At 41.4% G+C, this 17,193-nt stretch overlaps 1 protein-coding gene across 7 annotated transcripts in view; it reads left to right on the forward strand.

Annotated features, from left to right (window-relative positions):
- The first annotated feature begins 14,406 nt into the window (after positions 1 to 14,406).
- The window catches only part of LOC109412880 (homeobox protein abdominal-A homolog), a 105,898-nt gene continuing 103,111 nt past the window's right edge, over positions 14,407 to 17,193 (forward strand). For 4 of the 7 annotated variants that reach the window (XM_062842814.1, XM_019678232.3, XM_019686531.3 and 1 more), the window contains exons 1-2: positions 16,218 to 16,705; positions 16,795 to 17,015. In XM_062842814.1, coding sequence (XP_062698798.1) covers positions 16,431 to 16,705; positions 16,795 to 17,015 — 496 coding nt within the window. In that variant the 5' untranslated portion in view covers positions 16,218 to 16,430. The other 3 variants (XM_062842819.1, XM_019686530.3, XM_062842833.1) reach the window with 2 other exon arrangements.

The raw sequence follows: 17,193 nt of genomic DNA on the forward strand, positions 1-17,193 counted from the left end.
GTTTTTCAAATTAGTGTTGGGCTTATAGCTTATTTACTTCCACAGTTATTAACTGAGAGCTTTCACCGCCAATCGATAATTTCTGTCGTTAGTATGTTATGTGGCAGAAATGAAGATAATCATCCAAAGAATTCATGCTCTGTATGTTAAGGTCGCATCAGACAGGCTGTCTAACACTTTTTGGGTGAAATCCAGGCCAAACAGACGCCAGTTCAACTTGAATGGAAGAAATAAAGATGCGGGGGAGACATCGGTTGAAGGGGATTCTGGCCACCGGAGAGCATCATCATTCAGGTTCAGAGCGCAAATATACGGTGCTCTCTTTCGGATGCCATTGCGCTTCCCTAAAATCTTCACTTCATGCTCTCGGATCCATGTTCGGATGGAGCACATAGGTTTTGAAAACCTGTTCCGTGCTGTCCGCGCCAACTGGCGTTGTTGGCAGTTTGGCCCTGGTGACTCGTGTGCTGGAGAGTGCACTTCGTTTTATAGCGAAGATATAATCGTTTCATTCACACTTATTGCAGCTCGTAACGATGCCGCTTTATGTACTCTCCGGTGATGGTTCGCGGAAAATGAGCGGGAGATGCACTTTTTAAATACCATCTCCGATTGTGCGCTATGTACGTATCTGTTAAAGTGACTGGTGGTGTGGAGATGGTTTTGCATGAAACTGGAAGTAGCTTTAGCTGCCTGACATGAAGAAATCAGGAAATTCTTACCCACTCTTAATAATCACTTTGTCAGGATCTGGAGGTTGAGGTGGACTAGGAAAGACAAAGGAAACGTTTGCTTTAAAAGGGTGGTTAGATGTAAATTGTCCAGCACATTGGTGATCATTTAATTACATTCCATTTGGAAATGCTTGCACGAAATCGAATTTGGATGTTATTTTATTCCTGCAACGAAGAGCTGATGGTAACTGCAAATAATGTTCAAATGTCAGTAATACTTGCACAAGCTTCCCAAATTATATTGTAAACTACACAGAGTAGCGCTTCATGAAGCATGTTCTCTGAACCTCTTCGAAGGTGAAAAGATTAATTTCTTCTTTTTCTTCCTGACGTAACGTCCTAGCAGGGACAAAGTCTGCTTCTCAGCTTAATGTTCGATGAGCACTTCCACAGTTATTATATATCGAAGAGCTATCTGTTCCAATGATTATTTTGCATTGCACGAAGGTAGTCTTCCAAGGAAGTTGAGGAAATTCCCCTTACGAAAGGTTCCTGGATCGACTGGGAATCGAACCCGTCACCCTCAGCATACTTGCTTTTACTTACCGGTCAGACTAAAGCTAGGCTGACCAGATAGTAACAAGATAAAAACGGGACATATGAGCATAAAATACGGGACATACAAAATGTTTCAAATGATCTGAGATATGCAAATTTGTGTACTCTTATGAAAGCAAAATACATAAGAATAAAACCTAAACAAAGTTTTGAGGCGACTAAAGCTATCTTTGAAATTATGTTAAAATATAACGTAACAAACATTATTGCTATATAACTATACGAATAAGCCGCTCTTAAACTTGATTTAAAAAAATGGCTGAATAAGCTGTTATTCAGCTGTTATTGTTACTTGATAAGGAATCAATCAAAATTTTCAAAAGCTAAAGCGTGCAAAAGTTAAATAATTATAAAACAAAAAAAAGACAAAGATAGTAGATGTTTTCCGCAATTCATCGCCTCTTAATTCTATTATTTATGGCTAAGTTTTTTTTTGCATTTGAAGAATGACTGAAAAGGCTAAACATTCTGTATGTTTATTTTTGAATGTAATTATTTTATAATAGTCGTAGTTTGTTCTATTTTTATTTTTTCTTTATATTTATGGGCAACTATTTTAGTAGACATGAATGAGATTATTTCAACAGATATTTTCATTTTTCGTATTTTAAGTCTGAAATCTCTAATCATGTAAAAAGTGTTGATGTCATAAACACTCCCGAAAAAATCACATTTTTTGAATGATTATGTTGTTTATCTCCAACTCCTTTATGCATGACTTAATAATTTCCATTAAAAATTGTTGACTTAGAAAAAATTGAGAAATTAACATTTTATTCTAGTAAATTCTTGTAGAATTGCTGTAGAATCTTAAGGGTACATTCTAAAGTAATATAAAATTATAGTTTAATCCTTCACAAACATCTTTTTAAACTTGTTGAGAATTTAAATAAAAACACGAAAAACCTATTGAACTGTGAATTTCAGTAAGCACTTAGGAAATATTTCTGATACTTCAAATCATTAATATTTAACTAGAAATTTTAACAGGATGAACCTTTATTTCTTAATCAAAAAATATCTGTTTCATCGATAAGAGTAAAGATAGGAAAATATGTCGATATATTATTTTAATAAATTAAACTTAGCTTTTTTCTTGTTAACACTAAGATGCTCGTTTTCCGAAAAATACGGGACATTTTGGCCTTTTTCCACAATACGACGGGACAACTATAAAAGGCCATAAAAAAGGTACTGTCCCGTTGAATACGGGACGTATGGTCAGCCTAACTAAAGCATGAGTGTCCTCTGCTGAACGTAGGAGTCGTTTCCATTCAACTCGGTCCATGTCTGTGTGTCTCCAGTTCCGCACTCGGCGAAGGGTCCGCAGATCGTCCTCCACCTGGTCGACACATCCAGCTCGCTGCGCTCCACGTCTTCTTGTATCGGTCGGATGACTCTCGAGAACCATTTTAGTCGGGTTGCTCTCTGACATCCTGATGACGTGACCCGCCCACCGGAGCCTCCTGATTTTCGCGGAATGGACGATGGTTGGTTCTCTCAGCAGCTGATGCAGCTCGTGGTTCATTCGCCGTCTCCAAGTCCCGTCTTCCATCTGCACTCCGCCGTAGATGGTACGCAACACTTTCCGTTCGAAAACTCCAAGGGCGCATTGGTCCTCTGCACGTAAGGTCTGCATGTTTCGTGCCCATAGAGGACAACCGGTCTAATCAGCGTTTTGTAGATGGTTAACTTCGTGTTACGGCGAACTTTGTTCGATCGTAGAGTTCTGCGGAGTCCAAAGTAAGCACGATTTCCTGCCACAATGCGCCTCTGAATTTCTCTGCTGGTGTCGTTGTCGGCGATCACCAGTGAGCCCAAGTACACGAATTCATCAACCGCCTCGATTTCATCACCGTCGACAACAATTCGGGGTAGCGAAGGCGTCATAAGTCATCAAACCTGTAAGCATAACTTGTGTGAAAGAATGAAATTCATGCTTGCATAGTCTCATGCAAGTATGTGCTGCCAATGTTTGTTTGAAAATTTCCAAGAACTTTGTCTTCGACACATTAATGGCTAATCCGATTCGCCTGGCTTCATTCTCTAGTCGGATGTACGTTTCCGCCATCATCTCAAATTTGCGAGATATAATATCAATATCAGCAGCGAAACCAAGCAGCTGAACGGACCTTCCACTCGTGTTTATCCCCGCTCTTCTTATTACACCCTCTAAAGCAATGTTGAACAGCAAGCACGAAAGACCATCACCTTGCCGTAACCCTCTGCGAGATTCGAAGGGACTCGAGAGTGTCCCTGACTCGAACTACGCACATCACTCGATCCATCGTCGCCTTGATCAATCTTATCAGATTATCCGGGAATCCGTATTCGTGTATAATCGGCCATAACTGGCCTCAATCGATTGTATCATACGCGGATTAAAAATCGATGAACAAGTGATGTGTGGACACGTTGTATTCGCGGCATTTGTGCAACACCTGGTGGATGGCGAACATCTGGTCCGTTGTAGCGCGTTCACCCATGAATCCAGCCTAGTATTGCCCCACGATCTCTCTCGCAATCGGTGATAGACGGTGGCATAAAAGTTGAGAGAGTATCTTGTAGGTAGTGCCTAGTAGTGTAATCGATTACACGATAGTTGCCACAATCCAACTCTCCGCCTTTTTTGTAGATGGGGCACACAATACCTTCCATCCATTCCTTCGGTAATACTTCCTCCTCCCATATCTTGGTAATGACTAGTGATTCTCCACCGTATTTTAGAAGCTCGCTTGATAGTTGATCTGATCCAGCGGTTTTGTTGTTCTTCAACCGACCAATCTCCTCCCAATCTCTTGGAGGTTAGATTCCGGAAGTCTTTCGTCCTGCGCACGTACTCCTAAATCTGTTACCCCGCTCCCATTCGATACTTGCAACGTCGTCATCAAGGTGCTCATCGTAATGCTGCCGCCATCTGTCGACCACCTCACACTTGCTCGTGAGAAGATTCCTGTGGTTGTCTCGGCACATGCCGGCTTGTGGCACAAAGCCTCTGCGCGAGCGCCGTTCAACTTTTCGTAGATCTTCCGTGTGTCTTTAGCGCAGTACAGCTCTTCCATCGCTTCGCTATCTTCCTGTTGGTGCTTCTTCCCCCGGAAGATTGAAATCTGCCTATTCCGCACAGCTGTCTATAACGTGCTTCATTCGCCCTTACACGATGGTGTTGCAACATTCTCGACCATGCCGTATTCTTCTAATTTTTTAACTTTCATATTCGCCATCGTACCAGTCGTTCCTGTGATTCGGAAGTCATAAGTCATCAAACCTGTAAGCATAACTTGTGTGAAAGAATGAAATTCATGCTTGCATAGTCTCATGCAAGTATGTGCTGCCAATGTTTGTTTGAAAATTTCCAAGAACTTCCTTGAGTATACATATACCATACGATCTACAAGCGTAAACAGTTGAACCCCCTTGAAGTTTTTAAACATTTTTGAATAATCGCTCTCAGTTATTGAAAATGTATTCAAAAACTGTAAGCTCCTTGAAACCTCATCAAAACCCACTGGAACGCCTCTAAGACTCTACAAAACTCCCGAAAACGTCCCTGTAACGCCTCTGAAACCCCCCGAAAATTATCTGAAACATCCTGAAATGCCACCGGCAACCTCTGCAAACGCCCTCGGACCCCGTAAAACGCACCTGAGACCCTCTGAACTTCCGAAAACTCCCCTGTAATGACCTCTGTTACGTTATCCAGGTGGTATACCTATATTACACTAAAACCTCTTTTTATGCATGTTTTTTTTATGCACTTTTAATTTATGCACCTTTTTTTATGCCCTGCATAAAAAGAGGGAGAACTACTCAGAACCAATATTGTGCATAAGAATATTTAATAATGACAGGAACTATTGCAACGTCGACCGGGGAGTGTTTACAGATGAAAGCAAAGGAAGGTAACAGGTTCGTTTTTGGGTGTTTCCGAAGGTCTCATGTGCGTTACATGGGCTCCGAGTGGGTCTTAAGGAGATTTCGGAGTCATTTCAGGAGTCTCAGAGCATTTTTGGCTGGTTTCAAAGCCGTTATGGAGGCGTTTTTAGGGGTTTTGGTTTAGGAAGACATTTCAAGATGTTCCAGATCATTTTCGGCGTGATTCAGAGGCGTTACGGAAGCGTTACGGATGAGTTTTCAGGGTGTTCGGAGCTTCTCAGGTGCGTTACATGGGGTCCGAGGGGGTTTAAGGGGGATTTCGGAGGCATTTCATAATGTTTCAGAGCATTTTCGGCGTGATTCAGAGGCGTTACGGAAGCGTTACGGAGGAGTTTTCGGGGTGTTCGGAGCCTCTCAGGTGCGTTACATGGGGTCCGAGGGGGTTTAAGGGGGATTTCGGAGGCATTTCAAAATGTTTCAGAGCATTTTCGGCGTGATTCAGAAGTGTTACGGAAGCGTTACGGAGGAGTTTTCAGGGTGTTCGGAGCCTCTCAGGTGCGTTACATGGGGTCCGAGGGGGTTTAAGGGGGATTTTGGAGGCATTTCAAAATGTTTCTCACCATTTTCGGCGTGATTCAGAGGCGTTACGGAAGCGTTACGGAGGAGTTTTCAGGGTGTTTGGAGCCTCTCAGGTGCGTTACATGGGGTCCGAGGGGGTTTAAGGGGGATTTTGGTGGCATTTCAAGACGTTTCAGAGCATTTTCGGCGGGATGCAGAGGCGTTACTTATGCGTTACGAAAGTGTTTTCGGGGTGTTCGAAGCTTCTCAGGTGCGTTACATGGGGTCTGAGGGGGTTTAAGGGGGATTTTGGAGGTATTTCAAAATGTTTCTCACCATTTTCGGCGTGATTAAGAGGCGTTACGGAAGCGTTACGGAGGAGTTTTCAGGGTGTTCGGAGCCTCTCAGGTGCGTTACATGGGGTCCGAGGGGATTTAAGGGGGATTTTGGAGGCATTTCAAAATGTTTCTCACCATTTTCGGCGTGATTCAGAGGCGTTACGGAAGCGTTACGGAGGAGTTTTCAGGGTGTTTGGAGCCTCTCAGGTGCGTTACATGGGGTCCGAGGGGGTTTAAGGGGGATTTTGGTGGCATTTCAAGACGTTTCAGAGCATTTTCGGCGGGATGCAGAGGCGTTACTTAAGCGTTACGAGGAGTTTTCGTGGGGTTCGGAGCCTCTCAGGTGCGTTACATGGGGTCCGAGAAGGTTTAAGGGGAATTTTGGTGGCATTTCAAGACGTTTCAGAGCATTTTCGGCGGGATGCAGAGGCGTTACTTATGCGTTACGGAAGAGTTTTCGGGGTGTTCGGAGCTTCTCAGGTGCGTTACATGGGGTCCGAGGAGGTTTAAGGGGGATTTTGGAGGCATTTCAAAATGTTTTTCACCATTTTCGGCGTGATTCAGAGGCGTTACGGAAGCGTTACGGAGGAGTTTTCAGGGTGTTTGGAGCCTCTCAGGTGTGTTACATGGGGTCCGAGGGGGCTTAAGGGGGATTTTGGTGGCATTTCAAGAAGTTTCAGAGCATTTTCGGCGGGATGCAGAGGCATTACTTAAGCGTTACGAGGAGTTTTCGTGGGGTTCGGAGCCTCTCAGGTGCGTTACATGGGGTCCGAGGGGGTTTAAGGGGGATTTTGGAGGCATTTCAAAATGTTTCTCACCATTTTCGGCGTGATTCAGAGGCGTTACGGAAGCGTTACGGAGGAGTTTTCAGGGTGTTTGGAGCCTCTCAGGTGCGTTACATGGGGTCCGAGGGGGTTTAAGGGGGATTTTGGTGGCATTTCAAGACGTTTCTGAGCATTTTCGGGGGATTCAGAGGCGTTACGGTAGCGTTACGGAGAAGTTCTATGGGGTTTCGAAGCCTCTCAGGTGCGTTACATGGGGTCGCCGAGGGGTTCAAGGGGGATTTTTGAGGCATTTCAGGAAGTTTTAGAACAAACTCTGAAATACCTTAAATCACCCCTCAAACCTCATGCAACGCCCTTTAAAGTCTCCTGAGATCCCTTGAATTTCCCCTAAAGCCCCTTGGAACGCCCCTGAAACCCACTTAACACTATTGAAATACCCCAGAATTCTCCGTAATCCCATGAAAACACCAAAAAATCTTGACAGAATACCCTTGTAAGGCTTCTCAAACCCCCCGAAACAACCCCTTAAAACGCCCCTGAAGCCCCTTGGAACCCCCTTTTTGGGCTCTCTGGAAACATTCTGAAAACCCCCTTAGCCCCACCTCATCTGCCCAGGAGCAAGATCTGTTCTCGCAAACTAGATTTTCTAATTCAAGCCCAAACTTAATTTATGCATAAATTTCCCTCTTTTTATGCACATTTTTAATTTATGCACATTTTTAATTTATGCAGTCCCAGTCATGTGCATAAAAAGAGGTTCCAGTGTATCCATTGCTTTCTCTGAGTTCGTAGGGCCCATATAGCCGAGGCGGTAAACGCACGGGTATTCAGCATGACCATGCTGAGGGTGACGGTTCGATTCCCGGTCGGTCCAGGATCTTTTCGTAAAGGAAATTTCCTTGACTTCCTTGGGTATAGAGTATCTTCGTGCCTGCCACACGATATACGCATGCAAAATGGTCATTGGCAGAGGAAGCTCTCAGTTAATAACTGTGGAAGTGCTTATAGAACACTAAGCTGAGAAGCAGGCTTTGTCCCAATGAGGACGTTACGCCAAGAAGAGAGAGAGAGAGTTCGTAGCTCACCCAAGTGTTCATTCGCATATTACTTAACAACTTTTGTAAGGAAGTTTTGAATTGGCTTCTTTAGCGGTGTTGAGATAATTCCATATTCAGAATCTGCATGCAAAACTGAGCCGAAATCCAAATTTTCATGAATTTGGGTGCCCTGGAACCTATTTAAAAATCAGTTTGAAGTTTGTATGGGAGCGATTTGTCGAATCACCCCTCGTCGCATTTTGTACTGGGCGGAGCTGTCAAGCAGTTGGCCAGCTGTCAAAAGGTGATTTCGAAAAATCTCTTCGAAAGCGATTTTAGGTACCAGAATGAAGTTCTAAAAATCTGAAAAAAATCATGGTGGTTCAGAAAAAGGTGCTCTTTCACATAAAATAAAAAAATCGACACATTTTTCTTAATTTAAAAACCTAATTGTCATAGCGTTTCGTAATATGCGAACTTACCTCAATTATTTTCATCGGTGGCGATGAAGCCGTTCTTGAAGGTAATCTGTTGATCGTTTACGCTGTCACCTTCCAGAATATCCGTAGCTCCTCAACGAAGTACCGTTTTATCAAAGCGTCAGGAGTGGAGAAGAGAAGGAGGACAGTCGCAATATTGGAGCTGAGCGTGTTCAACGTGATGATCACAGCTCAATTTGATAAGTACATCGTGCTGCAGTTGTTCATGAGGATTTTGATCTTGTATTTTAGGATCATATCCATGACAGCATTCAGTTAGCTGTAAAATTGACTTTGTCTTGCTTTCCGGAAGCATCGTTTGGCACATAACATTGGAAAGGTTTCGAACCCGTGTTCTGAATCTGATCACATTCATCACCACCTCCGCGATTGCAATAAGGAACTTGTTTGCTTCGTAGGCCAGAGTGGGAGTATAGCAAAGTTTGACTGTATCAAACCTATGTTCTCCAATGTTCGGAAGATGCTTGTTAGTCTCAAGCAATTTTCTCATGAACAGATACCAGTGGAGGTGAATTTCATATTTAGCCGCTGGATGCCAAAACAGTAGCTGTTTGAGCCGCACCTCGTACCTTCTTGATGAATTGAACCTCGGGACCTACCGTCCTAAATCCTGAAGTTAGAAGGACAACAATGTCCACACCACACTACCATGTAGGCGTATAACTCATATGCCAATAGACTGTTGATAAGATTTTCCACTTTCAGAGAAGGTGCCTTCTGAATTCCTTTCGATATCTCCAGCAACTTGGAAAGTACATTTTTTCTTAGTGCGTTTTTGTAGTTTTGAAGAACCCAACAAACAATATGGCTATATAATAATAAAACAAACCACTCGTAAGCAAAATTTAGCTTAAGAACAGCTTCTATTCAACTAGTTCTGTTACTTGGGAAGAACTTTTTGAAATCTAGGTCGATTCTCAATATTTTTAGTGAAAATAAAATCGGTTATAGAATGATATGTGTAAGAACCCTCTTCAAATAATATTATTTTCTGTACATTTTGGACGACTTTTAAGATTCCTTCCAAGTTTCTTCAATTGTTGCCGCAGAAATTAGTTTAAAATTACAATTAAAATTAAGGACACCTATCTTAGAACTCCAGTCCAACATTGCATCAGAACTTAAATGTACCAATCTCAAGAAGAAAACTTCTAATAAGTGTGTAACTTCTATTTTGTTCTTGTTCACTTGTAACTAGGCAAATGTTCTTGTTCACTTGTAACTAGGCAAACTAGTATAACCTCATTGGCCGGTGGTCATCTTGGATTCTAGGATTATGAGTTACCTTGCGTCTCCTTCATACAAACAATTGATACTACTGAGTCGCCTTGTTATCCATCTATTCAACACAAATAGGGTAAACGTACCAATGGTGGTGCTATTAGTAGCTTCTTGTAGTAAAATAATTGAATAAAGTTAATAATACCAAAAAATAAAAAAGTCTAAACACGTTAATCGATAGTTTTTTATTTAAATTTTCTAGGAAAAATGTGAAAACCATAGTTTTTTTTTTGGATTTTTTCTAACAAATCACTTGTTCCAATTATAGGTACACGGTTCCTATTATGGTGGTAAAATTATTTTAATTTAATTTTGAACACAAAACTGAATTAATGTTTTTAATTAAGTATAATGCATCTATTAAAAATACCGTTTGCAAGCTTTTTGGTCAAAATAGTGCTAAATTGTCACTACCACCACAATTGGTATGGTACTACCTCCACAAGGGAACTTTTATCCTTGTCTTGCAACCGATTTGCATGTTTATTGAGTAACATTTAGCGTATTGTGAGCCCTAGATACATCCATAAAGATAGCTAATGTGATGCAAGACGAGTTGTGTGTATTTTTGGTAAGCGACTAAACTGCAGGTAGTGGAGGCCGTGGAGACGCATGATACCTGAACATGACTGTCGATTGATGTGGCGAACTTCGCAGCAGATCAGGCGCTTTCCATAAACTACGTAGTCTCATTTTTGAGCATCTCACACCCATCCTCTCCCTTCGTAGACTTTTGTCCATACAAACATTTGAAATATTTGTATGTACAATGGATGGTTCTGGGCACTCCTTTTCTATAAATGCAAGAGTTCGTTTGGTTTATTGGAAAAGTAGCTGTCAAATGCTTGCTTATGAAGGCTCAATTTTATTATGTAAACGAAAACGAAAAGGTAATAAAATTTGTTTAAAGTATATCACCAATTTTTCACTCCATGCAAATTGGATGGAGTTTCAAAATTGACAGAAGGGAAATTTTATTATAAGAAACGTTTTCAATCAGGCTAAAAAGACGGTTATTAAGCAGAAACATATCAGGCCGAATTTCATTAGGCCGAAAGTGTCTTTAGGTTGGATGGGTCATCTGCCCGATTGAGTTAAAAGCCATGAACGGGCAATCTAGTTGAATGATTTGAATGTATTATATGCATGAACGTCATAAGAACTACCATAATAAACATAAACATAAACGTCATAAGAACTACCTATTTTTAAAAGAAGGTAAAATCCGTGATGAAAAAGCGATGTGGAAGCGAAGATTTTTAACCCAGACCGACAAAAATCCCAATACTTAAAAGAATAGCCGACAGAAGGTAATTCTGTCATGGGGCAGTCAGAAGTTTAATTATCGTCAGTAAACTATGCAGCAGTACAACCCCAAAAACTGCATGTAAAAGTAAAATAAAAATAAATAAAAAGAAGGGAAAATCTCAGATAAAATGTTGGCAGATTGATCATCAATATTTTCGTAACAGTATAATTTGGCCGAATTAAAATCAAAGGGATTTAGAAGAACTTTTTCATATGCTGGCTACCAATATGATCACAGACATATTTCCTTCTTTTATTCGTAGGCTATTCTTTCTAGTTTTGCATTCAAAGATTAGTTGGCGCTGAAACTGCCATTATTTGATCAGAGATTCATCCATCTTTGAAACATAGGATTTTCCTTCGAGTTATAGTGATGTGGGAACTATTGCACTGCAGTGGCATTATCACTTGAGCTCATAATTCATTTTCGGCCAAACGGCGTTCGGCCAAATGACATTCGGCTAAATGACCCTTAACCCTTAGTATCCTAAGAATGCACTAGACTCGAGAAATGTTAAAAAACAAGGGATTCAAAACTACCTACTTCTAGAACTTCGAAAACAAATTTGATCATCTTTTATAAAGAAAATTAAGAAGACAGCTAAACAACTCATTCGGCTCAACGTACTTCGGCCTGACGTACTTTGGTTAAGCGTGCCCAATGACTGGATCCCACTAGTTGTGCATTGGAGTCATTATGGTCCACGCCCACGTGTACTACGTCAGCGTGATGAGCGTCAGCTGAGGCACGAAGAATGTTGAATGGCAGATGCAATACTCTTTTCGGGGAAACGGTACATTTGGGGAAACATTTTTCGGGAAAATGGTATATTTGGGGAAATAGCTTTCGGGGAAAACTGCATTCGGGGAATTGGTTTTCGGGGAAATGTCGTACAAGCATTAGGCGCTGCCTGAATTAGCCTTAGCATTAGCCTGAAAACGTTAAACGATAGTTTTTCATTTCAATTTGCTAGGAAAAATGTAAAGACCATCGTTTATTCCAGATTTTTTCAAACAAATCACTTGAACCAACTATAGGTACACGGTTCCTATTATGGTGGTAAAATTTAACATTGATTCCTATAGCGGCGGGGTCTCCAGTTAGCCTAGTGGTTAAGGCTTTAGATCGCCAATCCGGAGACGGTGGGTTCGATTCCCGTTCCAGTCGGTAAAATTTTCTCGACTCCTTGGGCATAGTGTATCATTGTGCTTGCCTCACAATATACAGGGGATACTCAAAATAACTGGGACAGGTAAAATTTTCACTTTTCAAAAAATGTTCAACTCGCTGTAACTTTTCTAAAATGGTATCAAATATTCTCAAATTTTTACTGTAAGTTCATCAACTAGTTGTGTATCAGTGGTCAAAATTTGGAAAAGATCGGGCCATTTTACATGAAGTTATAAAGGTTCTAGAAAAAGGTATAATTATCCGATAGCCAACATTGAACTGTTATATCTCCGGACTCAATGAACCGAATGCAATGAAATTTTGATCATTTATGACTAATATAATGAACTTTGAAAAACAGTTTACTTGATTTGAAATTATTAATAAGAAAAAAAGTTATGGCGATTTCATTTATTCTATGTTTTTTTAGTAAATTTATCTATTTTTCATAAGCATTCCATTACTTTTTCAATTTAATGCCAGCTATACGGTTGCTTTCCTTTGAAACGTAAATATATTCAAGTCTATTAGAGGGAATTTAAATGAACTATAATTATTATCTCGAATTTTGAAACGATGATGAAGTTTTGGATAAATTGGTGTTATATTAGAAAAATAATTCAATCGTAATAATTTTCTTTCGTGTAAAGAATTTTAAGTTTAGTCAAAAGTTTTTGAAAGCTCATTATATTAGTCATAAATGATCAAAATTTCATTGCATCCGGTTCATTGAATCCGGAGATATAACAGCTCAAAGTTGGCTATCGGATAATTATACCTTTTTCTAGAACCTTTACAACTTCGTGTAGAATGGCCCGATATTTTTCAAATTTTGACCATTGATACACAACTAGTTGATGAACTTACAGTAAAAATTTGAGAATATTTGATACCCTTTTCGAAAAGTTACATCAAGTTGAACATTTTTTGAAAAGTGAAAATTTTACCTGTCAAAGTTATTTGAAGTATCCCTTGTACAAATTTATGCAATGGCAGACATAAAATGCCCTTCAATTAATAACTGTGGAAGTGCTCAAAGACCACTAAGTTAAAGCGAGGCATGCCAAGTCTCAGTGGGGACGTAGAGCCATAAGGAAGAAGAAGAAGAAGTTCTATAGCGGCGCATCCCATTGAATTCTTATGGGATCCACCTTTATAGGTGCAAAGGAGCAACAAATTTAAGGGAAATAATTGTTTAACATAGGGTTTCGAGAATTCCTGAACACAAAACTGAATTAATGTTATTAATAAAGTATAATGCATCTATTAAAAATACCATTTGCAAGCTTTTTGGTCAAAACAGTAATAAGGGAACTTTTACCCTTGTCTTGCAACCAATTCGCATGTTTTTTTGAAAAACATTTAATGTATTATAAGCCCTAGATACATCCATAAAGATAGCTAATGGGATGCAAGGCGAGTTGTGTGTATTTTGTGTAAGCAACTACCTAAACTGCAGGTAGTGGAGACCGTGGAGACGCATGGTAGCTGAACATGACTGTCGATTGATGTGGCGAACTCCGCAGCAGATCAGGCGCTGTCCATAAACTACGTTGTCTCACTTTTTAGCATCTCATACCCATCCTCTCCCTTCGTAGACTTTTGTCCATACAAACATTTGAAACTTTGTAGGAACAGTGGATGGTTCTGGACACTCTTTTTCTATAAATGCAAGAGTTCGATTGGTTTATTGGAAAAGTAGCTGGCAAATATTAAATGAAAGCCCTAGTAAGGTATCATGGGAGGAACATTTTCATAATGGAATGAAACACCATTCTACCTTAACACCATCATCCAAATTCCTGCTCAGAAAATGTCCTGCAAATTTCCAACTTGATTGCAAGAATTGTGCAACGAAGTGCATTATCATAAAAGCAAAAGTTTCTCATAGGATTTCGCCCGGCATTCCGTTTTTTTCCACTGCGGCAAGTAAACAAAGCATAAAAATCCCAAAAAATATCTTCTTATCTGCCGAAGGAGCCTTCAAAGGAAACTGCATCGGTGTCGTCGGACTGCTGCTGCTGCAGCATACCCAATCGGGTTTTTGTCCACCTCATCTCCTGCTGAGGTTCCACGTTTAAATCGATGTACACAGATGTGGAACCTTTTTTATCTAATCTCACGGAAGCTATTTCTTTATTTGATGGCACAATAAGGTATTCGATAAAGACTTCATCTCGCCATCGATTTGAGCCATCGCGACCATCTCAGATCCATCAATAAGTGCATATTTTTAAGCGTGTTTACCTCTACTGTCGCTACGCGCGTCATCCCTTCACTTGGTTCCAATGAGAATACGGAAAACCGCAGCTCGATGCGTTGTGCAACTCAGCACACTCTTCTGGTGCTGCTGGAGATCAAGAAGCGGGAAGAGAGAAGGAAAAATCAAAACTCCCGACCTCAGCTCTGTGAGGTGAGCCATCACCGCGTGCCGCGGACACCCCACATGGCTAGAGAGCGCAACCGATTCGATGGAGAGAGAGGTAGTGTGAAATGAAAGCTGGTGTTGAGCTAGAGGTCCTGCTCTAGAAGAGAGTTGGATTCCATCACAGAGGTCTATAGGGCGCACAGTAGTGCAAGAAGACCGACTGGAGGTTCCTATTTCCACTCGATACGTCGAAGCGGGATGACTAGTTTTTCCTCCGCCCGATTGAGCACATTTTGCTCATTGCGGGATCGGTCGGTGGGTGAGCTAGGGTTTTTCATCGCTCACCGGTCTACTGGCGGTATTCCGCGTTGATGGTTCGCAGTGTGTGCGAAGAAGAGGTGCAGACACTATCACGGTCGTAAACGCGCTCGCGATGTTCATGGATTAAGCGAACAAAATTTCGAAAATCGTACGTAAATTTCACCTGACGCGGTCGGTAATAAAACTGATCGATTGCTAATTGGATTTATTCTCGATTGGTTTGTGCGTGCTCGTGATGCGGTAGATCGTGATCGTGGTCATTTCGATTTTAATTGCGGTTATTTGTGGCAACATTGCAATTGGTTCCAGTAAGAGTTACAGATCCAGCCGAGTCGAAGGTTCATGTGGATGCCTGAACGCCGCGCTGCACACGCGTTTCGCGTTGATTTCCTCCAGAGTCGCGGAAGAGAGCGAGAGTTTCGCGTATGAGTGAGAGGCCAAAGGCCAAGACGGCGGAGCGAAGAGATCAAGCACCAATAGAGCGGGACGGCGACAGTGGGCAATACAGAGAGCTTCGGGGCTTTAATGTATATAAAATATAAAATAAACACACAAGGAATATCATTTTTCCTCTTGTATTGCTTGTTATATGCGAAACTTTTGTATTGTGTCATAAACGAACTACTTGTCATAACGTAAACAACTTCGGACTTCTACGATCGAATTTTTATTATTATAATATTAATAACAGTAAAAATAAAAAACAACCAAGAGGAGAAAATTCAAAATAACATCTATAAAAATAAAGCAGTAATAAAAATCAACATTAGTTCAAAGATAAAAGATGAATAAAACAATTTGATAGAGAATCAAAGGAGGCTTTGCGGAAAACACAACAAACAATAAAAATCTACGGTTGCTTTGTTTTCATTTTTGTGCGGCGGGGACACTTTGTACTTCGTGCAGTGGATCCGTGCCACGAGGCGTACTGCAGTGGGAAGAAAGAAAATTGCCGACAGTTTGAACTTTGCTGAATCCTCGACGTACGTGACAAGTGCTGCTCCCGTCGAAGATAAGTGTTCATCAATCTGATGACCTGTTATGCCGCGTGCAAGTGAGCTAAGGACGTCGCTGTTTTTAGTGCTACTGGGCAATTAAAGTCCACCTAAAGTGACGAGTGAGAATCAACAACTGTGGTAAACGGCGGTTAAACTGAATGCATAAGTCTACTTGTTTGTGATTTGAAATTGTGATAAGGAAGTCAAGTGATAAGAAAACGGAATAATTGAAAAGCATTTGCCATTGGTGATAATCGAATGAATTGATCAAAATGGGTCTATTAGGGTGGTAAAGTGGCAATCCGTTTGAGCAGCTTGATTGCTCAAAGTATTGAACAGAGTGCACTACTTATCGACACAGTGGCATTAGGCATTGAAGTGAGTACCTTGTAGTTATTAGCTGTTGTTCAACAAGACTTCAACTAACTCCAACCTTAGACTACTAACCAGAAAGCGAAAATCCAGTCCGTTCCAACAAGAGCTAGGAAACTGTGCGTGGTACAGCAGATCAATCCTACTACTAACCAATCAACCAACCAACCGGGTTCCCATTCTGACCACTAACAACGACCCCGACAGAACCCCTGTAATGCGGCCATGTCCAAATTCATAATCGATAGTATGCTACCAAAATACGCACAGTTTCAGCCATTCATCAGCTCACAGATTTCATCACAGTCCATTTCCAATTCGAATTCAACAGTGTCACAGACCCCAAACTCTGAAGGTAGTCCATTAACCACAGGTAGTGAAGGTAGTCCGAATTCTCCACCGACCAGCAAAATGTATCCGTTCGTTTCCAACCACCCGTCGTCGCACACCAGCTACTCAACGATGCCAGGCTTCTCGGGCCTGGACGACAAATCGTGCAGGTAATTCATCCCCAGCTTCCGCCGATCCCTAGAAATCCAGCACACGGTTTACTACAGTTCTTCTTTATCCGTTCTCGTCCATCCATCAGCAGTAGATACACCGACAGCGTAATGAATAGCTATCCACCGATGGGAGTTCCCGGTAGTGCCAGTATTGCACAGTTCTACCAGCAAGCAGCTGCCGTATCGGCAGCGTCCGCCGGCGTCGGTGTAGATTCCCTCGGATCGGCATGTTCACAGCTCTCGTCGTCCGTCGGCGGAGGCCAATCTGGCCTTCCAGACATTACCCGCCATCCCTGGCTCGTGACCGGTAAGTTTTGCTTCCCCAACCGAAAAGAGAATAAGTAGAGCAGTTTCGATCCGCGTGTTATCGTAAGCATGTTTCGACTTATCTTCTTCTTCAGTTCCAAGCTTTGATATATACTGCATGCGAGTCTCGTTTTCTTTTCTTTTTTGCTTTTAAAAGATTAAGATTACCCCTATCAATG

Source organism: Aedes albopictus, chromosome 1, assembly GCF_035046485.1.
Source record: "Aedes albopictus strain Foshan chromosome 1, AalbF5, whole genome shotgun sequence".
In the NCBI taxonomy this organism is placed as follows: domain Eukaryota; kingdom Metazoa; phylum Arthropoda; class Insecta; order Diptera; family Culicidae; genus Aedes; species Aedes albopictus.